This window comes from Oreochromis aureus, linkage group 3 (assembly GCF_013358895.1).
Source record: "Oreochromis aureus strain Israel breed Guangdong linkage group 3, ZZ_aureus, whole genome shotgun sequence".
Lineage (NCBI taxonomy): Eukaryota > Metazoa > Chordata > Actinopteri > Cichliformes > Cichlidae > Oreochromis > Oreochromis aureus.
The window spans coordinates 50,028,510-50,055,212 of NC_052944.1; the positions used below are offsets into that span (position 1 = coordinate 50,028,510).

Genomic DNA, 26,703 nt, shown 5'->3' on the forward strand with positions numbered 1-26,703 from the left:
GCAGGTGAGTAATGAGGCCAGGTGCATGGGCCAAAGGCGGGAACCCAAGATGAGCTCTGCGGACAGAGGACAGAGGAAAGGAGAGAGAGAGAGAGAGAGAAGGCACAATAATAACAAAAACATCTGGCCTGACATTGAGACAGTCAAGGAGGTACGTAGAAAATGACAAAAAACTCATGACCACAGGTGTTGTGGTATTGAGCAACTGACCATAATTAACCCTTAGTGAAACCACCTATATGTAATGATAACTTGAACATATTAATCTTTAGTGATTGTGTGAATGTTTCAGGTGTGCACCTGCATTAATCCTCAGTAAAAGCACACATAATTTATGCTTCTGTGTTTAACAATGAAAACACTTAATGCTATTTTTCTGCTTCGTGGATAGATAGAAGTTGGGTGTCATCTGCATAGCAGTGAAAATGTATGATATGCCTTCTGATGATACTGCTGAAGAGAAGCATGTATTACTGCATGTTAACAGAATTGGTCCTAGCACAGAACTCTTTTGCTTTTATGTTGAAAAAACCTGCAGCTAGGTAGCCAGTAATTCTGCAACTGAGGTATAAACCCAACTTTATCCAAATTTTACACCAGTAAAAATAATCAGATAAAATCTTGACACTCTAGAGCTTCCATCTTGCTTCATGTGATAAAGATGCCATATGTTAAGTGAAAGATTTTCAATTCAATTTTAATAAACTATATAAAGTACCAAATCACAACAACAGTCACTTCAAGGCACTTTACATTATAAGGTAAAGACCCTGCAATACAATTTCATAACAGTAGCTCAACGTTTTAAAAGTCGCATCAACATATACAACATGCTATTTTAGCTGCTTGTCGTTTTTTTTTCGTGAAAAAAATCTGATAACAATGATTAGTCATTTGCTGAAGCATTTACGATTACAAATGCTGAGGTAGAGATCAAACCATAACTCTTGAGAAATAATGTCTGAACCTCAGTTTTGAAATATGCTTTGAAAGCTGCTGCTTCTTCAGACTATAACCAAGTATGTTGGCTAATTGATGATAAAAAAATAAAAATAAAAATAGACCTACTAAGCAGCAGACATAGATTTTGAAATGGTCAAACAACATGAAGTCCATTATTATACAGTGAGAAGGAGTGCTCATGAATGGAATACACTTAACATGCCAATCTTCCTAGGCGTGCATCTCTTCCCAAGGTCAGAACATACATTGCTCAGAGAAACTAGAAAAAAAAACATACAAAGGAAAAAGCTGCATCCAAGCCTTGCATCCCCAAATGCAAAGCAAAGAGTCAGATGCACTGATGTAAAGCACACTGGAATTTTGTTGCAGTGCACTTAAAAAATTCAGACTTTCCAGTCCATCTTTAAATCTGCAAAGGATAGACAAATAACTAATAATTGGTTTATAGCTATAACTATTGCAGTCTTCTAAATTGTGTTTAAATGTCTTTACCTACTAGATCTTTCATTATAAATTTGGACAGATTTCAAATGCATAGAATCACTCATACACAAAAAACAATTCATAGCACTCAGAAATTAACTGTGACAGCAAAAAAAGAAGAGCTCATTGGGATTTTAGCATTTAAAAAAAATAGTGCTTTCACACTGGAATAAACAAGTGTGTCAAACAAGGGATCACCTCTTTTATAAATAACTGAAAAATTAATCATGTTGCATGACTATGATTATTATGGGTCATTGTGAACAATAAATGTATACTAAATTAGAGTTCTAGTGTCAAAAGGTTAATAGCGTGCGACAGTGGCTCAGGAATTAACTAGTTGTTCATCAGATCACCGATGCTACTGAATCAGTTTTTTCATATACATCTGAAGGTCTGAAAATGTCAGTGGCTGCTGTGATGAGCAACTGGCCATCCTGAATTTAAAAGGAGTGATGAGTTTACCGTTGAATGACACTTTGGTTTCTTTCAAGGATGTACCATCTGAGGTACTCCTCCACAAATGCTTGTTTCTCAAAAGGCTTGACGTTTCTGAGGCATCCAGCAGTTTGGAAGATTGTGCTGTTTTGCAAAATAAGATTATGCAAAGACTCCTCTGATTCAGCTTTCAGGACCTATAAAAAAATAAAAAAAAAAGGTTTACTGTAAGAAAAACAAAATATAATTTTCACTACTTTTACGATTCATTCAAACATTGGATTAAAAAATAATCAATTTGTTATTTCACTTGTGTTGTTGGGAGTTGGAAATCCGTCCTTTCAGATTACAGAATCTACCTTGAACCTACTTTCAAGATATGATCCAACCCGGATAACTTTTATCCCGATTAAATCTTTTAAACTGGCCCCAAGTGTCTTCTAAGTAAACCCATTCCCTGAGCCTAGGTAATTTTCTACCTGATGTAAAATTTTGTGATCTCCTCATCTTGCACATCTTCTACAGTGGCGCTGAAACTCTGATTCCCTGTGATGTGGTTGACCAGGTTCTTGGAGAGGAAATGTGGTGCTGGTCCCCATGCACAATGGATACAGCGATCATCTTTCCTGCTAAAAGTACTCATCTTGCCTGGCAGCTGTTATACAGGGCACATAATTATCATGGTTAATTGCTATTAAATATGCTAATGAAAAAATACGCCAATTTTTATTAAAATTTCCATTGTAATAATTACGGAGAAAACATCCACCTCTTGAATTATATACAAGATAACGGCTCTCTGGAGGTCCATCAAAGATGGGGCGATTTCGCAGAACTGCCCATAAGAAGTGTGAGGAATTCACGCCTCGGGCCACCTGTATCCAAACCTTCTTCAAAGCTGCCAGCATCATCATTAAACTTGATGAACATGTCGTAGTTGTCAGAGTATGTGCTGCGTCGAAATCCTCTAACAGCTCCATCCCATACAGCTGACCTTGATATATTGAACCTGCTGACCTTCTTGTGGTCAAGTTCCAGTGCCAAATTTGCAATAATTCCATGTGCCTGCAAATTGGTGTCTCTAAAAAAAACTTTTTTTTTTTTTTTTTAAAGGTATATATACTTCTCTCATGATTGCATGATGTCTTGTATAAAACAAGATGGCGGTTAATTGGATTCAAATGTTTAAATTACTAACACAGGTTCTTCTGGGGCTCAGCAAACAGTGAATCGTTATCTAATTGCAAAGTAAAGGCGGTGGAGATTGTCTGCTGCACTGTTTTACTAATAAAATAGTTTTTACCTGTTGTACTTCATTAGCAAGCACAAGATCCCCAGCACCCTTCCTTAGAGAACAAAGAAAAGCATTTTGTTGTGTACTGTGAAAATATTAATTGACACTTTGAAAATATTTAAGCATCTTGATTAACAAACAAGCAATACAAGTATTATGTAGTCCATGTTCCAAAACCATATACAGAATGAATGACAAAAGTGTATATCTCATTAATACAAAGTGTAGGCAAAAAACAGTAAAAGATTACATGTTCTTCAAATATCACTTACTCATATTCTGCTGCTTTCTGTAAAGGACTGCTTTCATGTTGAAGTTCCCATGGCTGAAACAAACAAACAAACACACGCACTCGAGGACGCAGACACACACACAAAATGTATTTCACATATAACTATTAACTGTTTTACTGAACTGAGGCAAATGGTGGTGGCTAAACAACAAGAAAACTCTATTAAAAATTTTAAATTGTACTTACCAATGTATCAGCAAGATCAAACTCAGAGGGCCTTTTAATAACAATCTCTGGGTCAGAGTCAGACAAGTCTGAGTTTTCTCCAACTACAAAACATGAAAACAAATTAAGCTAAGCTAACTAAATTCGTACTAATGTATGAAACTTTATTTGATCATCAATAATAGATTAATACGAAAGGCATAAAGTTAGCATTTAAAACTCATGACTCAGTAGATCCAAAATGGCTGAATTTCATGTTTCCAGGAAGAAACATAACATATACAAGCTAATTTAGGGAGCAATGGTGGCAGAGGAGTTAAAAGCCCGCCCTGTAATCAAAAGGTTGAAGGTTTGAGCCCTGCTCAGTCTGTCACAGTCGTTGTGTCCTTGGGCAAGACACTTCACCCTCCATGCCAGGTGGTGGTAGTGGGAGGATAGGTGGCATCTGTGTACAGCAGCCTTGCTTCAATCAGTGAGTCCCAGGACAGTTGTGTCCACATTGTAGCTAATCACCAGCAGTGTGTGAATGTGTGTGGGTGAATGACTGGTTTTGTTGTGAAGTGTCTTGGGGGTTAGAACCCTAGAAGGTGCTATATCAAATACAGGCCATTCACCATTTTAATGTAGGTATGCTATTGACTTGGGTGCTTTATGCGTAATGTTATCATTTCACAATTTCAAAATTAGCATTTGTTGAAACTAGGGAATGTGTGTCAAAATCCAAACAAACATTAGCAGCTTACCATCTTCAAAGTCACTCTTCAAGCAGATGAAAACATTGATTCTTTGATAAGGCTTGCCAACTTCAGCCTTATAAGCCTCAAGTGTAAATGGTCTTTGTGTTCCAGGGACAGTAATGACCTCAGTGCCATCCGGATACAGAAGAAGGAAAGGTCCATCTTTTAGATCTTTGTTAAAGTCCTTCATTTTTTAACAGCTTGATTGAGCAGACTTTGTGGCAGTAGCGTCAGGGTCTGTTGTTAGGAAAATAGTTTTTCCACGGTATGGCTTCAAACCACCCTTTTAATGGTCATCAAGCCGACATTTATCTGTAAGGAAAAAGACATGAACAATGGGCCAAGTAGATACTAATATGACTCTAAGCAGATCTATTCAAACTTGAATATTTATTAACTGCAAAAGAGGGATCTTCCTGACAACCTAAATGTACAATTACTCATAAACAATTGTTCTTATTCTGGATAGCTTTACTACACTGAACATTTTTACACAACTCCCTAAGGAATAACAAAAGAATGTCATTAGAAAATTAACCTCAACTTGTTTTCAGACAGAGCTAGCCAAACTACCTGAACCTTTCTTTTTCCTTTTTCTTTAAGCCCTTCCTCCCTTCAGAAAACTTTTGCCTCTCTTCATTTTTTCTTTTTTCTGTATTCTAAGAAGGTGCTGAAGGTTGGAGTTGGGCAGTTTGAGGTAGTCTGTGATGCTAAAGGGAAACAAAGGAAAAATGTACTACAATGTCACACATTAAAGACATTCATTCATGTGACATTCCATTGTCCACACAACACGCAAATAAGGACAACACTGAATAATCTCACTAGAAAATTTCTACCAAGGAATGACAATGTAACTGATACTATTGACCAATACAATTCTACACCAGTAAGTTTTAATGTATAGACACATAATAGTGTTAGTTCCTAAAGTTAACCAAACATAATAAATGAACTAATTTATTATCGTTTCAGTTGTGGAAATGCTCAGAGGACTGTTCCACGAAGCAAGCTAATCCCAAAAGCCAGGCTCACTCTGAAAATCCAGGCTCGATTGCCCCAAATTCGGTTCCAGGAACGAGGCTAACCTGCAGTCTTTCTGCTCATTCATTATGCAATATGCTTGTGGACAAGTCTGGTCCGTGGCACCCTAGCTGCGAGGTTTGTTAACACTAGAACAGCCCTCAAACCTTCACTACTAGAAAGGTCTTGAGCAGTCATTTTGACAGCTGCGTGCATTTTCAAATGAGCCTCGATTTTCTGAGCTCACTTAGTGGAACAGCCCTCTGGTCTGCTATGGTCTGGAAACAGCTAACGCTAGGCTAATAAATCAATAAATAACAAACATTTTATTATGCTTATTAACTTACTCAATGGGAGTGAAGTGTCTCCGATGCAAGATGCGTGATAAAGCCTCTCGCCACAGCCGCTGCAAAAGTTTGGTGACTCCTCAACCAGCTTTTTCCCATAGCTAGGACAAAACATTCCGCCGTTTTTCAAACGAAATGCGCTACAGGCAGAGTAACTTCCGGTTCCAAAGACGAACAGCGCGGACATCCAATCAGTGATGTCTCCTGTTGCCGACTGGTACCTACCCTTTCCGGTTTTCTTAATGTAATTGTGCTTCTCAATTTGTTTTTGTGATTCTTCTTTTGTTTTTGCGCTTTTCAATTTGTTGTTGCGTTTAGTGAATTTGTTTTTGCGCTTTTCAATTTGTTTTGCGCTTTTCAATTTGTTTTTGCGTTTAGTGAATTTGTTGTTGCGCTTTTCAATTTGTTTTTGCGCTTTTCAATTTGTTTTTGCGTTTAGTGAATTGTTTTTGCGCTTTTCAATTTGTTTTTGCGCTTTTCAATTTGTTTTTGCGCTTTTCAATTTGTTGTTGCGCTTTTCAATTTGTTTTGGCGCTTTTCAATTTGTTTTTGCGTTTTCAATTTGTTTTTGCGCTTTTCAATTTGTTTTTGCGTTTAGTGAATTTGTTTTTGCGCTTTTCAATTTGTTTTTGCGCTTTTCAATTTGTTGTTGCGCTTTTCAATTTGTTGTGCGTTTTGTGATTTGTTTTTGCGCTTTTCAATTTGTTTTTGCGTTTAGTGAATTTGTTTTTGCGCTTTTCAATTTGTTTTTGCGTTTAGTGAATTTGTTTTTTGCGCTTTTCAATTTGTTGTGCGTTTTGTGATTTGTTTTGTGGTTTGCACTTCAGGGCCACCGTAGTTATCCCAGAGAGAAGTAAAGCAAGTGTGTAAGTTCATCTCTGAATGTTTGTAAAGCATTCCCACGTTAAGCTTAGCAACCGATATATGGAGCGACTGCCTCTTCTCCTCCCTCCTCTCCTGCTGCTACTTCAATCATCAACTGATCAATGATCAGCTGATCGGCTTTTCTGTCGCGAGTCCGTCTCTCTTGTTTGTTTTGGCCCACTTTGCACCAGAAAGAGGAAACCAGCGGCTGAACAACAGCAGCACGTTTAAGCTTGATAAGCTGTTGTTAGAATTTATTTAATATTACTTTCTACACCAGGATCCTTTTCACGTAGCTGAGGCTGGTAACTGTGCAGGGCGGATCTAGCAAAGTTTAGCCAGGGGGCCGATAGGGCATGAACAGGGAAAAGGGGCACAAAGAAATACTTTTCTTTCTTATTCTCATTTAAAATGTCTAATAATAAATAATTATCTGAATCTTACATCCAGACTTTTAATCTGAAGTAAAATGTATAGAAGTCCATTACTGTATATAGTAACTATTAAGTCTAATATATACCCTAGTAATCAATAGTACTTTTTCCTTTGGGAAGGTACCAACTGTGCAGTCTGCAATTCTGTTGAAGAAAGATGTTGAATCTATTTCGTTATTGTGGAAAAATATCGGATTCATATCGGCGGATATCCAAATTTATGATATCGGTATCGGACATAAAAAAGTGGTATCGTGCCATCTCTAATGTATATACACCTCAAATCAAAAACAACACAGAGATATGCTTGTTTAATGCGTTAATGTTGTTTTGATGCTTTAATGTTAAAGAAAGAAGAGAACAGTTTTTTCTCTGAAGAAAAAAATATAAAATCAATCCTTTGGTAACAAGTCTGCTCCCACTAAAGTCACAAGGCCTTAAAGACAGCCCAACTTGTGTTGATTGTTCATTTTCTTTGGGTGCTATAGAGAGAAAAATATAATGCTGCAAAATAAAGTAAGAGCTAGCGAAACACAAACACCATCGTACATCAGCGTGTGTTTTATGGGAATTTCATACATCAGTGCAAGTCCAAGAAACATTAGACTTTCTTGGCGCAGACAGATGGCAGATGACGATCACACCCCAAATCATCCCAGCACTTGGAATCTGAAAGGTTCACAAGTGGAAATCAGTAAAATGTTAAACAAGTCAAAAACCTAAACTCTAGTTAACCAGCCTTTATGGCTTGTATCTTAGATCACTTAAACCTTTCAAACACATTAAGCAATCATGTTAATTATTGTGTTCTAAATTACCTCCATGATTTATCTGAATACAATGCTGATTGTGAGAAACATTATTGGGCTCTCCTGGGCACCAGTGTGAATAGTGAAAACTTGTCCCATCACTCCACAACCAAATACCTTCCTAGAAGAGAGAAATTGAACACATTAGTTCAGGGCGGCCAATAGGTTAAGCATAGCCACAGTCCTAGCAGATCATCTGACTTTAAGGACACAACCTTCTATGTAACAAACTGGAAATTCTCACATTGGGCATGCTATTTAAGCTACTTTAGCCTACTAGTAGTTTAGACACCTAACAAATACTGTGTAATAATAAACAAAATACCTGGGGTGCATCAGTCCCTCCAATCCAAGTTCGGGGTAGCCATAATGGGCAGTCAGACTCTGAATTGTCTGGTACTCACTTAAGCTGTGCACTGATGCAAGGTTTGCCCCCATGGACAAGCAATTTCTCTTCAGTGGAGAGTGACAGAGAGCAGAAGTTTTCAAAGTAATTAGTAACAGCTAAAACGATGTGGTTTAATCAGAAAAGAAAAAGAAACTCACCTCAGCTCTAGCCCAACTCATGACTGTTGGAACGTAGTAAAAGCAGCGATCACTGATGCGAGTCCAACCAGGAGGACAATCAGTGGACCTCTTGACCAGGTGACTGTTGGCTGGGTGCAAATGAATAGTTGTACATGTGTCTCTGGTTGACACCTTTTGTATTTTATAATCATGATATAAACAATCACTGACAAGTCATGCAAGTAGACAGTAAAACATTTGTTAAGTGACTCACAGTGTTCAGGTGCAGGAATGTGTAAAATATATATATATCGATAAGTTTAGTTTACAGGACCCAGAAGCAGACACTGAAAGGCTTAGTTGCTGGCTGAACCGAAGACGATCCTTTATTTGGATGTTGGCACATGAAAAACATGAAGCTATGAAAACTAAGAAAACTGTGAACACTCAGAAAACTAAAGGACTAAGAAACTCAGGGAAAATACTATGACAAACCTATGAACACTGAGTAAACTATGACGAAACACTATGGGGATGCAAACAGATGACCTGACAACGAAACATAGAAAAACAGAGGACTTAAATACACACATGAGGTGATCAGGGAAGTCGAGACACATGAGGAAACAGCTGACAAGGATGAACATAACGATGCACAGGAAATGTAATCTCAAACACAATGACATGAAAACTGGACTTTCAAAATAAACAGGAAAACATGACAAGACACAGGCATGACAGCATTAACCAGAAACATGACACATAAGACACAATAAACAACAATGAGAACATTAACACATGGGAACACCACTGACACACATGAACCTAATAACAGTGCAGGGGAAGGAAACTAAATACAATGAATAAAGAACTGGACTGGACTGGACTCTTACAAAATAACACAGGAAACATGATGAGGCAGACCAAACAACATGGGCTTGACACATGAGACATGAAACACAAAGGGCAGGTGGGACCAAACCCCAGGAAAGGAGAAATGAGGGGATCCAATAACAGAACTAAGGCTGAACCACTTAGGGGTTTTACGGGAGCTAGATGAGCTAAACCCAAACGATAAATGACAAAACATGAAGCCTCAAGTTCTAACTAATAATACAAAACAAGAACTTAACATTTCCTATACTAATAAAAGAAATAAACAATATATCATGAACTCAAAACGCTGGGTCACAGACCCATCCCATGACAAGTATAAAATATATAATGTTATACTCACGAGCAGCAGTGGTCAGAACCATCAATCCACAAAGAAGTGCAGACACAACCAGCAGCTTCATGGTGTCTCTGTGTAAAACAAAACTTCCTAAGTACTGTCAATTCTTTAAAGAAAGGAGAGAAGATAATTAAAGAGTCTGTACCAAACCTTTTTATAGAAGGTCTTTCTCTCTTTTCAGTGTCAGCCAGTAGCTTCAGTCTTCCAGTGTGCAGGTTATGAACAGCTCTGACACCTGTGTTTATATACTCATGTACACTGCATGTACATGGTTGCAAAATCAGCAAAAAGCACAACTTCTTCTGTGGTTTCCTGGATGTTAGTGGGCGTATCATGTGATTTCCTGAGGACAAGAGGCCCAGGATGCCCACATGCCCACAGTGAGTTCACCCAAAACTGTGGCTGATTGTGACCCACACCCGTTTTTACATCTCAGCTCGTGTGATTAGGTAGCGGATCAATAGGGGGTCCATGTCCCCCTTGCGGGAAACTCCCATAGAGCTTAAATCTGGGACTCTCCACCATTTGACCTGAGAACTGAAGAAGCTTCTTGGATGAGAGGTGAAACGCCCAGACGCTTTTCTTTCTAAGCTCCCTAGGCTATGACCAATTATATTGCATATAGTTAATAGAAGTATCAGACAACAATTCACCAATTCTTTCCTCCCATGATATTTACAGAAGAGGTTTACTAGCGTTGCTAAAGACTCAGGTCATTTTAGCGGCTTTGTCTTTTAGCTGCTACACTAGTTAGTGTTCGTTACACATTTGAATTTAGGCAGATTTATCTATTCAAGTGTTACCTGAACTGGGATAGACTTGTTTTATTTGCCTTATGAGATTTACAGAAACAGTTGTTAATAATTTGGAGTTATAACTTAAACTAACCTCTTTTCAGAGATAACAGAATTCTGATTAAAACCTATTAGCTTCACCCAAATATTTTAATACAAATGTATACATTTAAATTGTGTTTTCAGGAAGAGGACCTGACCTGTTTCCCTGAGAGGACTTCACAGGTCAAGAGGCCTGTTGAAAAAGAGTTTTTAAATTGGAATTAGAAAATGGTTTTTTCGAAAAAATTCAAAAATAGTTTTTGAAATGAGGTTTTTAAAGAACATTTTGAAAAAGAGTTTTTTTTTATGTGGAATTCGAAAATGAATTTACAAATGCAGAATTTATTCTACAATTCATTATTTAAGCACAGAATTATTTATTTTGATGCAGGTGGCTCTTGTGGTCCTCCATAAAAAGAACCATAGATGCCACGGTTCTGGGTCCTTGTGACCCAGCATTTCTGAGTCTTTTGTATTTTATATTATCGCTTATGTTCTGAATACTTTGTTGTGCTGTTTTGATCATTATAGTTATTATTACCCTAGGTTCGGTTATGGCTGTTATGGTTTTAGTTCTTAGGTTTTGTTATATGGCTTCCTGTGTTCCATGTTGTGCTTTCTTTGTGCCTTTCTGTCCTGTGTTTCAGGACTCTATGTTCTGTCTCCCCAGTGTCTGTTAAGTTTACATGTCTAGAGTTCAGTTGGTGTGTTTCCTGTTTTACTTTTAAGGTCTGTGTCTCTGGTCAGTGGGTCTCAGGCTACGTCCACACGTACACGGGTATTTTTGAAAACAGAGATTTTCCGTTTTTGTTTTTAAAAAAATCCCGTCCACACGTAAACGCAAAAATGAAGGAAAACGCTGCTAGGAACATGCCAAAGCAACAGGTGGCGATATATTCCTAACCGTGTAGAAATGTTGGCCAATCAGAAGTCTAGAAGCAAGGGTGGGAAAGAGTAAACAAAAATGGCGCATAGAAGCAGAAAGGAGTCCTGTGTGGAGGGACAGTAACCGTGTGTATATATGTAAGCATTTAATAAACTTCAGAGAGTAAAATTAACAGTAACAGTATTGTAGGAATTCATTTCACCGAAACAATAACGTGGCGCACAATGTGACGTCAAAAATTGCGCACACCTTTGACGCTGCGTTTTCCTCATCCACACGTAAATGCAAAAACTGAGTTTTCGAAAATATCCACCCTGGCAGGCGTTTTTAAAAATCTCCGTTTTCAGTGACAGAAAACACCGTTTACATGTGGACGAAAGGTGCAAACGCATAGAAAAATCTGCGTTTTCAAAAATACCCAGGTACGTGTGGACGTAGCCTCAATATGCGTGCTTGTTCGTACTTGCGTTGTCGTGTACTCGTGATATATATCACGTCCAAAACCCAATCACGGCAATGGCGGAGGAGCGCGGATAAAAACCTTTAAATACTAATCTTCCTGGGTCACAAAATACACCTTTAAGTTATTTTCAAGCGAGAATGTAGCTGTGTAAACTTCAAATATCTGCTCGGTTTATCAAGACATCACATATTCGCAAATGTGCTCCGACGCTTTTGGAAACATCTGTTACCCACCAGCTCGATAGCAGACCGAGAGGTCGAGGAGAGCCTGGCCAGAAAAGCGGACTCCCGTCACATCGTTTTCAACCCCCCCGGTCTTTCGCTACTCAGGTTAAACATGATATATAAGTCTCTTAGTTAACTTCGAAATGTTAATGTTTGGTTTATTTCAGTGTTTTATTTGTTCCTGAGTAAATTGGTTTGGCTGAGATATGGTTCAATTCAGGGGAAACATTTTCACCGGGGAAAAAACAGCATGTTAACACGTGGAGATTCTGAAGGCTGCTTCAAAATGATCAGATTCTATTTTAAATATTTGTTCAGTTCTCTTCCAAACCCCAGCAGCTGTCTATTGTAATTTTTGAGTGTTCACTAAAATAAAAATAAAAGCGTTTTAACATCTCACCTGTACTCACATGTACACTATTTTTATTAAAAGAGATTTCACTACTGAGGTTGAACATGATATGTAAGTCACTTAGATCACTTCTAAATGTTAATGTTTGGTTTATTTCAGTGTTTTATTTGTTCCTGAGTAAACCGGTTTGGATGAGATTAAAGTTAAGCTTCATAACACAGTTAAATTAAGAGGGGACGGCAGTAAAAACTCCGGACCTGTGACATCATCAAGTACGCTGGTGTTCCAATTGTACAAATCGAGAGTCCGTGCTCGCGTTATCGGCATGTCCGGACTCGCCGAGAACGCGAGTACGGACTCTCGCACTTGAGAATTGAGAAAGGGCCAGTGTGTCTAGTTTCGCTTCCCCGGTCTCGTTAAGTCTGATTTCTACCAGCTGTTTCTCATTTCCCTCGTTATCCCTCAGTGTATTTAAGCCTTGTGTTTCTCTTTGTCAGTGTTGCATTCTCCCTGTGTCTTCCATGAGTTTGTTATTATTAGTTTTCCAGTTTAGTTTTGTTCTTTGTTTCACCTCCGCGCCTGCAGTAAAGCAATGTTTTTGAGTTCACGTTTGTCTCGGTAAGTTTTGTGTTTGGGTCCTTTTCCTGCCTGCACAGCTGTTTTGTGACAATAGAAGGAAAAAACAAAATACCATGGCCATGAAAACTGATGATTCTTTGCCCATTGGTGTGAATTGGAGTGTGAATGACTGGCTGTGTCCCAATCCAGCGACTGCACGCGCGCAGTTTGCGGACTATGTACATCGGGTACTATGAAGTACGAGAAGTACTGTACTGAACAGTCATTTTAAGATTAGCTAGTAAATAACAATTAGGTAATTTTGTTCATGAGACTAAAGTCATCTCACTGTGGTAATGTAAACATAATATGGGCAATATTAAAGTTATTATTCGATTATGATTTATTACAGCAGTGAGCTTGAACTCTGTGTCAAATACTGAGCTTCAGTAAAGATTAAAGTTGCAGTTATTTAAATTTCCTATCACCTTAAATCTTCACTCAAAGACAAGTATCTTTGACAGTGTATATGTAGATCAAGGGCATAGATTTGGCATGGACGGAAGGGACATGTCCCCACCAATATCCAGCGATTATTGAATTGTCCCCACCAATAATTTGATCTCTTCGAGTATAGAAAACAAACCCGATAGAAACAAAAAACGATCTGTCAGCGTCTCATTCACCCAGCGGTGCAGAAAGAGTTAAATTACGCTCTCTACTGAAGTCCTACGTCATGTGACAAATATGGCCAATGTGATTGGCTGTGCCTTTCAGGGAGCTCTGTTTAGTTTTAGCAGCGGCAAGCCTGCGCTGCGAGGACCTGCAAGGAGGAGAGGAGGATGGCAGCAAAAAGGAAGAACCTGGATATAAGAAAGTATTTTTCAAAGAAACCTGTAAGTCACTTAAAGCCAAGTTAACTCATAAAATGCGTCCGTCATAATAACGTTACAGGCTATGCTAGGCTTTGGCCCACATCAGTCTAAAATTGTATGTAACCATGAATAACGTGTTTTGGAAACTATCTGCACAACAGGCAGCACTATTACTTATCTCAGTCTCAGAGTAGCATTTCTAATTTTGATTGAAACTGTCAGAGAAAACGGAGCCTCGAGTAAGCCAGGATATTAGTTTACAGAGGCTGTTAAAATTAAATGTCTAACGTTAAAATGTTGGCGACACAATAATTTCATCCTAATGGTACTGACATATTCATAGGGTTAATTTTTGAGACAAAATATCATGAGGTAGTCATGATTTTGCAAATATTCCACCTTGTAGTGCAGTTTGCACAAATTGTTTTAAAATGCACTCACCCTACAAACATTACTGATGAGTCAAGATCTGCACAAATTGACAGAAGCACTGAAGCAGCTACACATTTTATTCTTATTGTCATGTATGTCCTATTTGTCAGGTGACAGAAGAACCAACACAAAGCTCAGAGAGCAATGGTGACACAAGATCACAGGTGAAATTGGATGATGACTTGTTGGTTCATTACTGTATTTGAAGCACATGTGTGACTGCATGTATTTGGAATGTCTCACTGTTATTTATCAGGTGACAGAGGCAGCTCTGCCATGTTGTAGCTCGGACAGAGGTGAAGAGGCGAGGTCACAGGTGACTGACTGATGATTTGGTGCTATAGATTAACTAGTATTTATTATGACAATTGTCAGGCTGCTGATATAAATTGATTCATTAGTGTATATTTGACAAAGTATCTGAATTGACATGTCTCACTTTTTATATGGCACAAATCAATGTGTTATTTTATCAGGTGGCAATATGTCCTAGTGCAGTCAGAGGGGAAGAGCCAGGGCCAAAGGTGAGGCACATCAAGCACATGATAATAATTTTAATCTGAGGATAAAACGCATGTACTGAGGCTGAAAGAAGCTTCAGTGCTCTCAGAAGACTAAAAAAGATGGCTAAGGTTAACAATGACTCTGAGATTAAACAATGCTGCTGTATGTCCACCAGGAGAGACTGGACAGTATGGATGTAAAACAAATATGCCAGCAGTTTATCTCAGTTAACGAGAGGAGCAGGCATGTGTTTGGCTCCTTCACATAGTGGACATTGAGTTGTTGTGTGGGGCACCAGTAGTGTGTGTTGCTGTAACAGTAGTTCATGTTTAGAATAAAAAATCTCAGCTCACTGATTTGATCGGGGCAATAGTGCCTAAAATGTTGCATCATTTTGCTGAGAGATCTTTTACTTTGTGGTAATCTTAGATGAGTAGTTTTATGGACATAAACCAGCAGGTCATTCAGTGTTCCCTTAGTGCTAATGTATCAGAGATGTTGGTGTACTATAACTGAAGTAATGTTGTTAAAGTCATATTCTTTTATTGTCATGACTGTATTTCAAACTATTTTTATTTTTGTATGATACCTGATTTATATGGAATATGGCTGAAGTAAACTAAAGCCTAAAATACTTAATCATTTGTTTAATAGTAATTTAACATTATATAATTCACATATAAAACTATGAATTGTAATTTTAAATGGTTTAAAAGCATGCAGAATAGCATATGTAGGCAAGTATATTTCTCCTTTTTTTTTTTTTTTTATCAAGAAGCAAAGACAAAGGAAAAAAAAACAGAAACAGGGCAGAGTTCAGTGGTTGAATCATCCGTCCCCACCAATGCCAAAACCAAATCTACGCCCTTGATATAGATGTATCATATATAAGAGACAAATATTGTTCGTTTAATATGTTGCATTACTAAATTTGGCTCAATGCTTAAATATATGTGTAAAAAAAAAAAATGTACGAGCTGTGATAACTGTTTCTGATAGAATGAAGATCAGACTGATATATGAAATATTCCTTTATTGGGTGAGAAAATCAGAGCATGTCATAACTGCTGTAAGTCATACAGAACATATATCAGAGCCTTAAACAGGCTGACTTCTGCTAAATGGGTCAAACTGGGCAGAAAGTCTACAAACACATAACATCCTTATAGAATATGATGTAACACTATAGATCAACTTACCTCAGAATATATAAAGCATATAAACAATTACAGCAATATGATGCAACAAACACAGCAGTGCTACTAATCCAAAATACTCAAAGCTTCATAGAACTGAAACAAACATTTATTTTTAGCTCCATTCTGCTGCTGATACATACTTTAGGTTTCTGAATATTAAACTTGTTGCTGCCTTTCATAGTGTGTAACTTGAAGGCCCTGAGTACTTTCTCCCACACTGAAAACACTGGAATTATCAAATTATCTGAACATTACCTAATAAGACTGATTCAGGACAGACAATTAGTTATGTTAAACTTTCCTAGCAGTCCTTCACAAACAGGGAACAGTCTGTCTATTCTCTCCATCTGTCAGCTGCTGCTGGCTCTTCCTCCTCCTCTTCCTCACACACTGCTGAGTTTGTCCTGGTGGATCATCAGGGGTGCAAAGCCTCACAGATGAAGTGCAGCAGTGGGTCCCTCAGTCTGTCCTCACTCTGGACACTTGCAGTTGTCACACATGGAAATCAAATGTGTGATAAGCTGCAGGATTCAAACACAAGTGTAACTTATAAATACATGTTCATACTTTTATTCCACAATCAGAGAGAAAGAAACAGAGAGAGAGTGCAGGACAGACAGACAGGTGACAGTCTCAGGTGTACACACTGCTACAAAACAGCACAAGAGAAGGAGGATTTAGTGTTTGTGTTATTACGAGTGCTAAACAAGAAGAGTTCCAGATGGTCCAGTGGACACATGTGTGACTCCTGTGATTAAAGCATCTTTCTTTCAGCTTAACGAGTGAACCGTCAGCTCGTTCAAACACACGTTAAAGTCCGTTTGGCTCGACACCATCGAACAGAGGCAGCAATATAACATAGCTAACATTAACAGTGCAGTGAATCCTGCTTGTGCCGTGATATTCAGGACTGCAAACCGAGCAGCATCACTGACTTTCAGCTTGTGTTTGTGGATATATGACTGACTTTAATTATCCATAAAATCATCACATTCTCTGTGAGATTAAGGTCAACTATATATATATTTAGAAGTAAAGGCTTTAAAACCAAGTTACAGCTGAAAGTACAAACATCGCTAATGTCACATAACTTTGCCGACATGTGGCCAACAGTAATGTTTTAATGTTCTTCGTTATTAAACATTCGCACATAAATAAGTGACATCATATTCAGTACTTACTTTTGAAAGTTCACTCTTCGCCGCTCCGCTTCAGGCATACGCTTTTTTTCCCAGCAAAATTATCGACACCCACCGCCGCTATGAATTGTGGGATATATGGGACCACAAAGTCTACACCGGACCACACTTCAAATTTGGGGAAATGAAGGGCGCATTTGTTGACCGCATTTGAAGTACACTTCGATTTGGGACACCCCTCGTTGCGTCGCAGTGACGTAATTGGTCTACAAATGCACAGTATGAAGCATGCTGTCGCTGGATTGACCGCACGCGCCTTGAGGCGACTGTTGTTGTGATTTGTCGCTATATAAAATAAAATCGAATTGAATTGGGACACAGCCACTGTCCGTCTCTCTGCTATAGATGGATGACCTGCCTCCCACCCTATATGATCTGTGATAGGTTCTTCCCCACGACCCTCAATTGGATAAGCAGAAGAGAATGAATGAATGGTGTTCCCAATTATCTGCAGTTATAAATAGTTTAATCCTACAAATACACTGAATTGAATCCTTCTTGCAGTTTATCTACATTGTTTTTTAGTCCAAGACTAAATGCTGTTGCGAAACAACATTACATTATTGTTTGATTGTGGTTTCTCTCCAATAATGTAGGATCATCTAATACAAAGGAAGTTGAGATTACTTTTTAGAAGTTGGCACTGTAAAAGAAAATATCTGAATTGAATGGTAAATGGCCTGCATTTGTATAGCGCTTTACTCAGTCCCTAAGGACCCCAAAGCGCTTTACACTACATTCAGTCATTCACCCATTCACACACACATTCACACACTGGCAATGGCAAGCTACATCGTAGCCACAGCTGCCCACCGACCTTCTGATTAGTGGCTGACCTGCTCTGCCACCTGAGCTACAGCCACCATTGAAATAAATATTAGATTTAATTAAAATATCCCAAACTAAATAAATATTCTGTAGATCAGTCAAGGGAGGTGGGACATCAGCTCCAGTCACTGGCAGGTAGAGAGTGCCGTTTGGGCTCCAGATCAGCATAGTTAACCATGCTAAGTAAACAGTGTTTCAATTGCCTTTCTTTATTGTTTAGGGTTTTCATGATTTGTGCTTTAGGAAGATCCTACTGGTTTTAAACATTGCTTTTCTATAAATGTTTATAGTCACCACCCTCCATCTGATACTGTCTCATTTCGAAAATTGCCTGTCAGGTTCCTTCCCCATGGCTTTCAGAGTAACCTTTTCCATCATCAGTTGAGTGTGCTGACTTGGCCTTTGACTTCTGTGACCTCAGTGAGATGCTTGGACATATAAGACGGTTCCATAGTAGTTTTTCCTCATTTACCAAAGAAAGTTGTGTCAGAGATTTAGCAACAATTCTTGTGAAACTTTACTTTCAGTTTTAATGTGTGTTGTGCCAACTTCTTCAGAATTTCACCAGTGATGTCATCTATTTGCACATCCAGTAATGAGTTTAAGAAAGTAAGTAAAATTTTATTTGTATAGCACCTTTCAAGACAAAAATAACAAAGTGCTTCACAGAAAAGCTAAAACATAAAAACAGAAATCAACCAAAGCAAGTTTAAAAAGATGGGTTTTTAGCTTTTTTTTTTTTTTTTTTTTTTTCCAATGAAACCACTGAGTCCACAGATCTCAGGCGCAAAGAGATCACACACACACACACACACACACACACACACACACACACACACACACACACACACAACGCACAGGCAAGGTACTCTTTGTTTGTATGTATACGTCATATGTTAATGAACCTATGTATATTCATGTAACCTCAATAAAAGATCAGTGTTACGGGGGAGCGGACGAGAGCAACTGGGGTCAAGCGAAGGAACGGCGTTTGTCCAGTTGGTCTCCCTCGTATACGAGAATCATAAAGAGCTCTGCTTGGTGTTCAATGCTTTTTGCTGTGTAGTTGAATTGTCTTGAACGTTCCAGCGAATAGGTTTAAGCTACAAACCTATCAAAACACGTTCAGCAAATCTTGTTGTAATGCACTTGTCAATTCAGAGTAATAATGAATAAAACATGGTGGAGTCATCAGCATACATTACAAGATGAGATTTATCCAGGACGACGGCAAATCATTCGTGAAGACTGAATAGAGAAGTGGACTGAGGCAGCTGCCTTGGGGTAGACCACAGTTCATTTCACAGCCCTCAGAGAAGTAACCATTATAATAAAGCTTTTGCCTTCTTCCAGACAAATAACTTTCCATCCATTTAGTTACTTGATTTCTTAATTAGCGATATCTTGCCCACTCTTGTGGACTGACAGACTTATGTGCTTTTACTTTTGCTATATCCCTTTCTGACATAGCAGCCTTAAGTTCGTTATTCAGCCAAGGTGCGTGGTTCTTTTAACGGTAAATCTTTTAAGGGGGCATGTTTGTCAGCCAGGTAGCAAAAGTTTTCAATAAACATAGATAATGCCATATCAGGGTCACGCCGAGGCAGACGTCAATCCAATGAATTTCCTTTACGTCATTAATATACTTGTCTGCATTGAAATTTTGTATGATCTATGAAAAATAATCTTTTGTGCAGTTCTCAGTGGTTTCATTTTCTTGGTTAAGCCTACAAGATTATGGTCACTATAACCAACTGGAACAGAAACAATATTAGAGCAATGCTCAGGAACATTTGTATATATGTGATCAATACGTGATGATGACCTATGACCTCCTGCGTTGACCTTGACCCGGTGGGAATGGTGATCATCTGAGACAGGCAACAAGCCGACGCTGATGAACTTATCTTTTCCTTAAAGGACAAGAAGGAGCTGACCAATTGATATTAAAGTCTCCTAATAAGAACATGTCTTTGTTTTCCTCAGTTACTCTTTCCAGCATTTTTCACAGATTTGTTCTACATACAACATATTACTACTTGGGGGTCTATAGCAGCAACCTACTAATACAGGCCTGCCATAGAGCGGGTGTAACTGAACCCACACAATTTCCAGATCATCAAGCATTAAGTCCTGCTGTGGCTACAACTGTAGCTTGCCTCCACCAGTGTGTGAATGTGAGAGTGAATGAATAGTGGAATTGTAAAGCGCTTTGAGGGCTTCAAAAGCGCTATATAAATGCAATCATTATTATTATTATTATTATTATTATTATTATTATTATTATTATTATTATTATTATTATTATTATAAGTAGTTTGCTTGCCATATTATCATTAATGTATAGGGCTACGCCCCTCCAAATCTGTTTCTGTCTTTCCTATACAATTTATAACCTTTTATTTCGAATTCATTATTCTCAAAGGCAGCATCTAAATGAGTCTCGAAATAGCCAGCACATTTATCCTGTTTGTTGACAACAGTGACTGAATTTCCTGAATCTTATATTTAAGGCTACAAATATTGACATGAGCTACTGAAAAATCTTTACCGGAGAATCCGGGAATAAGTATAGGGATAGACATTTGCAGACCAATCAATCTCAACAGCTACAAATGACAACATTGCTTAAGTCTAAATATTAATTTCGGTGTTCTGTGACCTCGGTTTAACAAAATGTTAAACCTATGTGGTACTTTTTAAATACTCTGGGAACAGAGGCCATAAGAAGATCATTTGTAACCTTCACTAAAGCTGTTTCTGTGCTGTGATGAGCTCTGAAACCTGACTGAAACTCTTCAGATAAGCCATTCCTCTGCAGATGACCTGTTAGCTGTTTGACAACTACTCTTTCAAGGATTTTTGATATGAAAGGAAGGTTGGAGATTGGCCTATAATTAGCAAAGACTGCTGGGTAAGTAAAGGTTTAACTACAGCCAGTTTGAAGGCCTGTGGTACATAGCAGATTATCAGAGACAGGTTGATCATATTTAAGATTGAAGCATTAATTGATGGCAGGACTTCTTTGAGCAGTTTTGTAGGAATGGGGTCTAAAAGACACGTTGATGGTTTGGAGGAAGTAATTATTGAAGTTAACTCAGAAAGATCAATTGGAGAAAAGAGTCTAAATGAATATCAATGGTACTGAAAGTTGTATTCAAAAATTCAGCCACACTTATGGAGCTCCACAGTTCTTTTCCTGGTGTTTTGGTTGATATCTCTTGATTTTCCCATGTCAAAGAAACAGGCTCTGTGTTTTGCCTTATATGCACCACAGGTGTGCCACCAATTTACTCACATGGTCTCTACTAACCTATCAGAAGCTTCTTCAGCTCAGAATGGAATCGTCTGGAGTTTTCTTATTAATTAAAGACACAATAAACTTAGTGTGTATGTACTCCTAAATTTGATGAATGTGATTAAAAAAAATACACAGCTCTCTCTTTTTATTCTGACATTTAACTAATTCAAAAGATATTTAAATATTTATTTATCTAAAACTAAAAAAATTACTCTAAATTGATGTTTAACAGTAAAAAAATAAAGTGTATGTAAATATCTGGTTTAAACTGTGAATATACTGCTGTGTATTGAAATTCCTCTTGTTTTGCATAGAAATATACTGAAAAACATACAAAGCATAATATATAAAATAACATCTACCAGAGTTTTTTCTTTGAAAGAAGCCTCATATGTCCATTGCTGTGTTCATCAGTACATAACTGAAACTGATTTAGAGTGCTTTGTTTAGCCTTGGAGGGTACTCCAAGTATAACTAAGTACAACTGAATATATGAAATAAACACACATGTAAGCTAAGACTCTAAAAAATCAGCATTGTTGTTGTTCGGCTTTTCATTTCACCATTTGTTGATTCACTCGAAGAGCAAGTAACGTAATGTGGGTCAAGTGATCAGTTTGATATCAGTCTTTTGTGATACACCGTCATATTTATATTATTTGTACAGTACGAATGATTTGCTTTGGTACCTGGTCAAACTTAAGCTCTCCTCTGTCTGCCTGGCTGCACTTCTCCTACAGCAAACTCGCAGGCAGCAGCTTCTCCCCCCTCACACACGTGTAAGTGCTGTGCTCAGTCGCCTCGTGCCTGAGCTCGGATCATACCAAAATTAGGGGGAATTTACGACTGTGCGCTATGTGCTTCGAATATTGTGTGTAGTTTTTGTTTTACACAGTTGTCAGTCAGGCATCTAACTATGAAACAAATGACACTCCAAAAGACCAAAAGGCTTCTGAAAAAATGACCCGGGCTTAAGCCCAGTAAGCCACCCCCCCGCTCCGCCGATGTTGTAAAGGGGTTGTGGTCCCTGACAATTGACACAATCTACCACTGAAGAAACTGCTCCGAGTCTCCACAGTTCCATGCAGAAGGTGTGAAGTTCACTGTGTATGACTCTGGATACTGTAGCTCCTCTGAAAAGCAAGCCTCAAATCAGAATTACTTGACTCCCTCTCACACATGCAATTTAAAGCAGATAACTCGCTGGAGTTATGCTGGAGGGGAAATGTCATCTCACTAATTTAGATCATAATCATTTAGCCTGAAAAAATAGTTTTAAAAAAAGTGCTCCATAAAGCTAGAACATGTTGGTATTCATCACTGAACAGAAAGAACATAAGAACAACCCTACAGGTTTTCCTTCACCACTGTAGTCAGACTGACAAAAGTCAGAGCTGTTAAGGGACCTTAGTACAGGTTACTATACTTTTTACTATACTATTTCTAATATACGTCTCCTTCACTTTTTCTTCTTGACCCTTGTTCTCTAACACATGAATTTTTCCAGTGTGGGATTAATAAAGTCTTAATAAAGTCTAACACAGTGCAAGGGAGGAAAGACACCAGCAGTGATCCAAGTGAAGCAATTGAAGGCTCTTGTGCATTTGTGCTCCTAACAAAAGTTGTTTTAAATCCTTGTTGTTCTGTTTTCTTTTTCTTTGCTGATTTCAGACACAAAGGTCACAGTATAAATAGTTGACACATGGCTGTTAAACTGTCTGTTTTGGACAATGAACAAGTAATGAGGACTGTTGCTCTGTGAGGCTTCGACACCACACACAGAATAATGTCGGCTGAAGAGAAGGGATAGTGTGGTGAGTTCAGAGGGCAGTGACAGGAAGCTGGAAGGATGGCTGAGCCCTCTGTACATCAGGGAAGCTGAAATCTGGAGCTGTGTGTGTCAAGGAGCAGATGTAACATCTGGAAAGCTGACCTGCAGCCCACACAGCAAGCCAGCTGCTGGGCCAGATGATGGCGGTACTCACACGATCTTTTTCAGGAATGAAAAGAACCTTTGTGAATACACGATTTCACTTTGCAACACTGCGTGTTATGGGTTCTCCAATCACAAATAACATTGTGACTTTTGCCTCAATTATTTGGCACCTTAGTACAGGTTTCAACATTGTGGCTACTTTTAAGACTCTTTTGCTTTTGTGCTGAAAAACCTGTAGCTAGTAGGTAGCAGGTAACTTTTCCACTGAGGTTTAAACCCAACTTATTTCAAACTGTATAGCTTCCATTTTGGTTTATGTGACAAAGATGCCATGTTTTCTGTTAAATATTTGCAGTTCAATTTCATGTTTAATTTTATTTATATGCCACCAAGATCACAACAGTCACCTCAAGGCACTTTACATTAGAAGTTAAAGACCCTCCAACATAATACAGTTTTTTAACAGAAGAGCAACATTTTAAAAATTGCTCCACCGTTTACAACATTGTTTCTCCCATTTGGGCTGCTTGTTGGTTTTTGTGCAAAATGATGATAATGATTGGGTATTTGCTTTAGTACTTATGGTTAAAAATGCTGAGTTAGTGATTAAACCATAACTCCTGTGAAATAATCTCTGAACGTTGCATATGTTTTGAAATCCGCTGTTTCTTCAGACTATAACCAAGACTGTTGGCAAATCGTTCATAACATGATAATACATATTTCCACCAGTCAGATTAAGATATGGTCTCTTTGTTAATTTGTATGCTTTGTATGTTAAAGAAAAATAAAAAATAAAAATAGACCTACCAACCAACAGGCATCAACTTTGGTTGTCTGATGCATTACTTTCTGGGGTAAAACTGGTCGCCCATAACCTGTCCTTTTAAAAGTCTTACTTTTATTTGTTTGAAAAGTTTCATTCATTCTTTTCCACTTATCCAGGGCTGGGTGATGAAGGCAGCAGCCTAAGCACAGAAGACTAGACGTCATCATCCCTAGCCACCAGTTTAGGAAGACTGAGGTGTTACCAGGTGAACTGAGAGATGTAATCTTCCAACATTTCCTGGGTCTGCCCAGGGGCTTCCTATGAGTAGGGCATGCCCAGAACACCTCACTGCCCAGAAGGCATCCTGGTCAGATGCACAAACTACATGAACTAGTTCCTTTTGATGTAGAGGAATAGTGGCTCGACTCTTATCCCCTCTTGAATGACTGCACTCTTTACCCTTTCCCTAAGGTAGAGCCCAGCCACCCTTCGAAGAAAACCAATTTCCATAAATAACCTTTTGGTAACTACCCAAAGTGTCACGGGACCAAACAGACTCAAGCAAAGACCAAGGTTCTTTCAAAAAGAAAGTCAACAGTTTATTTACAGAAACACCAAGTGCAATATATACAACGTGCAGAGGTCAGGGGTTCCGGGAATCTGTGGAGAGGAAGGAAAAGGTCCACAAACAGATACAACGATCCTCTTTAGTCAATCTCGCTCTCGCTCCACACACACCTCGCCACTCACCCAGTCTCAGATAATCCAGGGACAGAAAACAGGAACAGGTCCAGGGAATCTATATACAAGAGAAGACGGTCAGAAACAAGCTAGAGATTCGCATAGGATAAACGGGTTTGCCAGGGCTGCACTAACACAGGTTACTCAACAATCCAGCAACGACAATTGGCCAGGTAATCAGGTAAATCAACAGCAGGTGAGTAATGAGGCCAGGTGCATGGGCCAAAGGCGGGAACCCAAGATGAGCTCATGGACAGAGGACAGAGGAAAGGAGAGAGAGAGAGAGAGAGAGGCACAATAATAACAAAAACATCTGGCCTGACATTGAGACAGTCAAGGAGGTACGTAGAAAATGACAAAAACTCATGACCACAGGTGTTGTGGTATTGAGCAACTGACCATAATTAACCCTTAGTGAAACCACCTATATGTAATGATAATTTGAACATATTAATCTTTAGTGATTGTGTGAATGTTTCAGGTGTGCACCTGCATTAATCCTCAGTAAAAGCACACATAATTTATGCTTCTGTGTTTAACAATGAAAACACTTAATGCTATTTTTCTGCTTCGTGGATAGATAGAAGTTGGGTGTCATCTGCATAGCAGTGAAAATGTATGATATGCCTTCTGATGATACTGCTGAAGAGAAGCATGTATTACTGCATGTTAACAGAATTGGTCCTAGCACAGAACTCTTTTGCTTTTATGTTGAAAAAACCTGCAGCTAGGTAGCCAGTAATTCTGCAACTGAGGTATAAACCCAACTTTATCCAAATTTTACACCAGTAAAAATAATCAGATAAAATCTTGACACTCTAGAGCTTCCATCTTGCTTCATGTGATAAAGATGCCATATGTTAAGTGAAAGATTTTCAATTCAATTTTAATAAACTATATAAAGTACCAAATCACAACAACAGTCACTTCAAGGCACTTTACATTATAAGGTAAAGACCCTGCAATACAATTTCATAACAGTAGCTCAACGTTTTAAAAGTCGCATCAACATATACAACATGCTATTTTAGCTGCTTGTCGCTTTTTTTTTTCGTGAAAAAATCTGATAATAATGATTAGTCATTTGCTGAAGCATTTACGATTACAAATGCTGAGGTAGAGATCAAACCATAACTCTTGAGAAATAATGTCTGAACCTCAGTTTTGAAATATGCTTTGAAAGCTGCTGCTTCTTCAGACTATAACCAAGTATGTTGGCTAATTGATGATAAAAAAAATAAAAAATAAAAATAGACCTACTAAGCAGCAGACATAGATTTTTGAAATGGTCAAACAACCTGAAGTCCATTATTATACAGTGAGAAGGAGTGCTCATGAATGGAATACACTTAACATGCCAATCTTCCTAGGCGTGCATCTCTTCCCAAGGTCAGAACATACATTGCTCAGAGAAACTAGAAAAAAAAACATACAAAGGAAAAAGCTGCATCCAAGCCTTGCATCCCCAAATGCAAAGCAAAGAGTGAGATGCACTGATGTAAAGCACACCGCCTACGGACTCTAGAGCAGTGGAGATGTGTTCTCTAGAATGACAAATCATGCTTCTCTGTCTGCCAATTGGATAGACGAATCCGGGTTTGGCAGTTGCCAGGAGAACAGTACTTTTTTTGAAGTAGAAAATGAGCAGAGAAAAAAAGAAGGAAAATTAAAAAAAAAAAAAAAAGCTCTATTTTCCAATATTGTAGAGGGTGACTGTGGCAGGGGTGTGGTCTCTGGCCTGCTGCAGTGGAGGGGGAGGAACTAGAGTGACGAAGTTGAAGACAGTCGTGGAGGGCAGCGTGTAGTGGAGGAAGCCATGCAGAGAGCTGACTCCTGGCTACAGAGATGGTGCAAAACCAGAAAAAAATGCTTGCAATCAAATAAAGTGTCAACCACATCTCACCCTGTGTGGGTCCATTCATTTCACAGTGACTTTTCTTCTAAACAGAAAAAGAGTACCTTCAGAGGTTAAAGTAGAAATCAGCTATCCTAAAATTGTTCGTGGTGGCT

At 38.5% G+C, this 26,703-nt stretch overlaps 1 protein-coding gene, 1 long non-coding RNA gene and 1 pseudogene across 2 annotated transcripts; all 3 read right to left on the reverse strand.

Moving 5' to 3' along the window:
- Nucleotides 1-1,125: 1,125 nt before the first annotated feature.
- On the reverse strand, nt 1,126-4,562 carry LOC120436083. The gene is made up of 6 exons (XM_039606441.1): nt 4,379-4,562; nt 3,657-3,739; nt 3,451-3,503; nt 3,188-3,230; nt 1,912-2,081; nt 1,126-1,372 (listed from the first exon to the last, which is right to left on the reverse strand). The coding sequence occupies exons 1-6, from the start codon at nt 4,560-4,562 to the stop codon at nt 1,198-1,200; spliced, it is 708 nt and encodes a 235-aa protein (XP_039462375.1). The 3' UTR covers nt 1,126-1,197.
- Nucleotides 4,563-5,025: 463 nt separating this feature from the next.
- On the reverse strand, nt 5,026-6,055 carry LOC120436084. Its single transcript, XR_005610121.1, has 2 exons — nt 5,743-6,055; nt 5,026-5,082 (listed from the first exon to the last, which is right to left on the reverse strand). It is a non-coding gene; the product is annotated as an uncharacterized LOC120436084 (long non-coding RNA).
- Nucleotides 6,056-7,508: 1,453 nt separating this feature from the next.
- Nucleotides 7,509-9,875, reverse strand: LOC120439026 (annotated as a pseudogene).
- Between the last annotated feature and the right edge of the window lie 16,828 nt (nt 9,876-26,703).